Below are 3,183 nucleotides of genomic sequence, written 5' to 3' on the forward strand. Positions count from 1 at the left end.
TGGCAGAAAGACTAGCAGTGTGTGCTTTCCCTGGATGTGTGCACTACAGGGCCCACAGTATCCAAAAGGCGTCAATTTCCTGGAGCTGGACTTCAGGTGGTCCTGAGTGGTGGTGGAGGAGGGGGAGCCTAGACTTGGGGAGACCCTGAATAGGCATTATTTACAGCAAACCAGTTCTTGACAGCCCTATTGCCCAGACTGGTCATAGCCACTCAGGCCTCCAAACCTTGTCCCCCGAAGGTCACTTTTCCCAGGGACCCTGTCCCATGCTGCACCAGCTGAGGACTGAAAGTCCTCCCCCATTACTATCTCAGAAGGCTGTGGTTGGCAGCCAGGCAGGCCCAGCTTCCACCACATGGACTCTGCAGCTTGTGTGCCCAAGCCCAACAGGACCCAGCACTCTCACAGAACACCTGGCAAACGCAGTGGACACATGGGAGGCGGGTGGCTGGCTGAGCACAACTGTCTTATCCTGGATTCACTCCTGGGCTGCAGAGGGTACCTGTCGTTGGGCTTATCGTGTCATGCTGCTGAAGTCCAGAAGCTGGCAATTTGTGTCTCATACCCTAAGGCTAGGGGCTGCCTCTGCCTAGAACCCAGGCTGGGTGTCTGTGACCTCCATCCTCTGCTGCCCGCTCCAGCAGCCAGCTTCGTTCTTGCATAGGTCTCTCCGCAGGAAGGGCAGCCCTGCACGTCCCTCATGCTAACCAACATGGTGGGCACAAGCCTGAGCTCACAACACAGGACCATGTAGGCCGACTGTCTTCCCATCTGCAGGACTGAGGCAGCCAGCCAAGGCCACAGGTGCTGAGCCATACAGAATGGGACATGCTAGCCATGGACACCACCTCTGGCTGCTAGTGGAGCAGCACTCAGTCTCTCTCCTGAGGAAAATGAGAGGCCAAGCTTGACGGTCTGAAGTAAAGAGCACATGAACAGAAACACCTTTATTACAAAAAACAGCAACAAAAACCAAAATGAAAACAAATTCACATTGTAACAAGCTACAATATGGCAGCAGATTAAAAAAAAAAAATCCTTTGTACAATGGTGGGAGAAGTCCTGACAGGACACGGAGGTCACTGCTGGGTGGCGCAGGTGCTCAGTAGCGGCGGGTGAAGCGGGCGTCACTGGGTCTGCTGCCCCGGCTCTGTCCTCCAAAGCCTCCCTGCATCCCTCCACGTGGAATCACATGGCCCCGCGAGGCTCCACCCGGAGCGAAACTGCCACGCCTAAGAAGAAGCCCGGGACTACTGTCCTGAGGTCCTACCTTGTTAGCGGTCCCCAAGCCCAGTTCCCCACAGTGCAACCCAGCTCCCACTCGGCAGTGTAGCGCTTACCCCGACATGCCACCACGGTTCATCATGTGGCCAGGACCCGAGTGTCCAGACATGCTCCTCTCACCACCTGCAGGACGAGGCACAAGTCCAAGTGGGCAGCTTGGCAGGTGTAGAGCCAACAGCCCTGCTTGGTCTCAGCCAGCAACCCCCACCCACCCCCCCCCCAACCCCACCCCCGCCGCAATCCCATCCCTCCACCCCCACCCCCGCCGCACCCAGTGCTCACCTTGCCACCTCTTGTGCTCACGCTCCATCATGCCGCCGTCGGCAGCGCCCTGCCATGCCCGGTCATCCTCAAGTCTCCGGCTGTGCTCCCCCCAGTCACGCCTGCCCCTTGGAAAGAGACACCACTGACCTGCACTGCCACATCAGTGCAGCCGACAGAGTGGCTGGGGGCTCAGGCTCCACCAGGCCAGGCCTTGGGAGGGTAGGACACAAACCTGGGAGGAGGGGGCAGCCCTCGGCCTTCACTCATTCTCTTGTTGGAGCCATAGCCCCAGCCGTCTCTGGAGTCCCGGCCGTGGCGCTCAGGTCCTCCATGGCGCTCAGGGTAATGCTGGACCAAAGAAAAGGGCAAGGTTAGCATCCCTGATTCCCCAGCCACAAGGACACGGAGCTCAGGGACCAGAGTGTGTGGCCACTGTCACAGCACCCCTTCACAAAGGGCTAGGTTTACTAGGCTCCTTACAAGAGCCCCAGCCTATGCACGGCAGCTGTGCTTCACAAGCGTGAGTCACCAACAACCCAATGACGGCACACCGACACCCACACAAACTCTTGCGCAAGGCCTTACTCTGTGGCCCAGGCCATACCTCAGTCTCAGTAACTCCCTCCTTAACTCCCCAAACGGGGTGGAGAGTGTGAGCCATTATACCCAGCTCAAATACTGCCTTATTAAAACTGTGTGAAGGCCAAGGTGAGAAGACCAAAGACGACACACCAAGTGAAGCCAAGCGCAGTAGTGCTTCCCAACGCCCCAGTCTCCTGCCCTCCTCTGCAGAGTGACAACTACAAGTACACATAAACGCTCACACATGCCACTTCCAGTCACCGGGCTGAGGAATGAGTACCCAGGGGCTGCAGACACCCCGGTGCCAAGAAACCAAGGGGGTAGGATGGTAAGCGAGACAGTAATGGGGTGGCAGTGTGCAGCTGAAGCCTGACATGGTCGGGGAGCAGCAATGGTGCAGGGGTCAGTCAGCCCTCCCCAGGGAGCGGAGGCTTGGGGTGGGGTTCCACGGCTGCAGCAGGGCCCCATGCTCACCTGTCCTTCTCTGTCTCCCATCATCGACCTTGAACCTTCTCTCCTAGAACAAGTGACTTCAGTGAGACCGGATGGGAAGCGGTTAGTGTGCACGGGGCCCTCCCTCACACCCGGCCATGAGCCCACGGCGGGGGCTCACCTGTCCACGGAGTGGTTGGGGTAGCGGCCCCGGTCTCTGTGGTCAAAGTCATGGAAGCGGTCCTGGCGTCCGAAATCCGAGTGGTAGCGGTCATCCAGTGCAGCCCGCTTGGCTTCTGGCCAGTAGCCATCATCGCGCCTGAGACAGGCAAGGACGTGAGACAACAGGAGCCTGCACAAAGCCTGCAGGGCTCCAAATCCCAGCCACGCCCCGGCAAGAGCTCTCCTTGTGGAAGACGCAGTGAATCCTTGAGTGAACACCCCCACTTCTGCCTTGGTGCCTCCGCGGGTGCCGAGGGTCCTGGTCTTTCACAGGGCGCCCGCCTGCTTTCCTCTACCCAAGCCTCCCGCCCGGCGTCGCGGCAGGCCCCGGCTGCTCACCGGCCGTCCACGTCGTAGGGCCTGCGCACTGCAGGCCGCCGCTCCTGCTCGTAAAGGCGC

At 59.4% G+C, this 3,183-nt stretch overlaps 1 protein-coding gene across 1 annotated transcript; it reads right to left on the reverse strand.

Moving 5' to 3' along the window:
* Positions 1–916: 916 nt before the first annotated feature.
* LOC118571521 (scaffold attachment factor B1-like) lies at positions 917–3,177 on the reverse strand. Its single transcript, XM_036170531.1, has 7 exons — positions 3,124–3,177; positions 2,744–2,881; positions 2,605–2,647; positions 1,781–1,896; positions 1,567–1,667; positions 1,341–1,407; positions 917–1,232 (listed from the first exon to the last, which is right to left on the reverse strand). Exons 3-7 carry the CDS (start codon positions 2,626–2,628, stop codon positions 1,103–1,105), a joined length of 438 nt encoding a protein of 145 aa, XP_036026424.1. The 5' UTR covers positions 2,629–2,647; positions 2,744–2,881; positions 3,124–3,177; the 3' UTR covers positions 917–1,102.
* Positions 3,178–3,183: the final 6 nt, after the last annotated feature.

Source organism: Onychomys torridus, chromosome 21 (genome assembly GCF_903995425.1).
Source record: "Onychomys torridus chromosome 21, mOncTor1.1, whole genome shotgun sequence".
Classification (NCBI taxonomy): domain Eukaryota; kingdom Metazoa; phylum Chordata; class Mammalia; order Rodentia; family Cricetidae; genus Onychomys; species Onychomys torridus.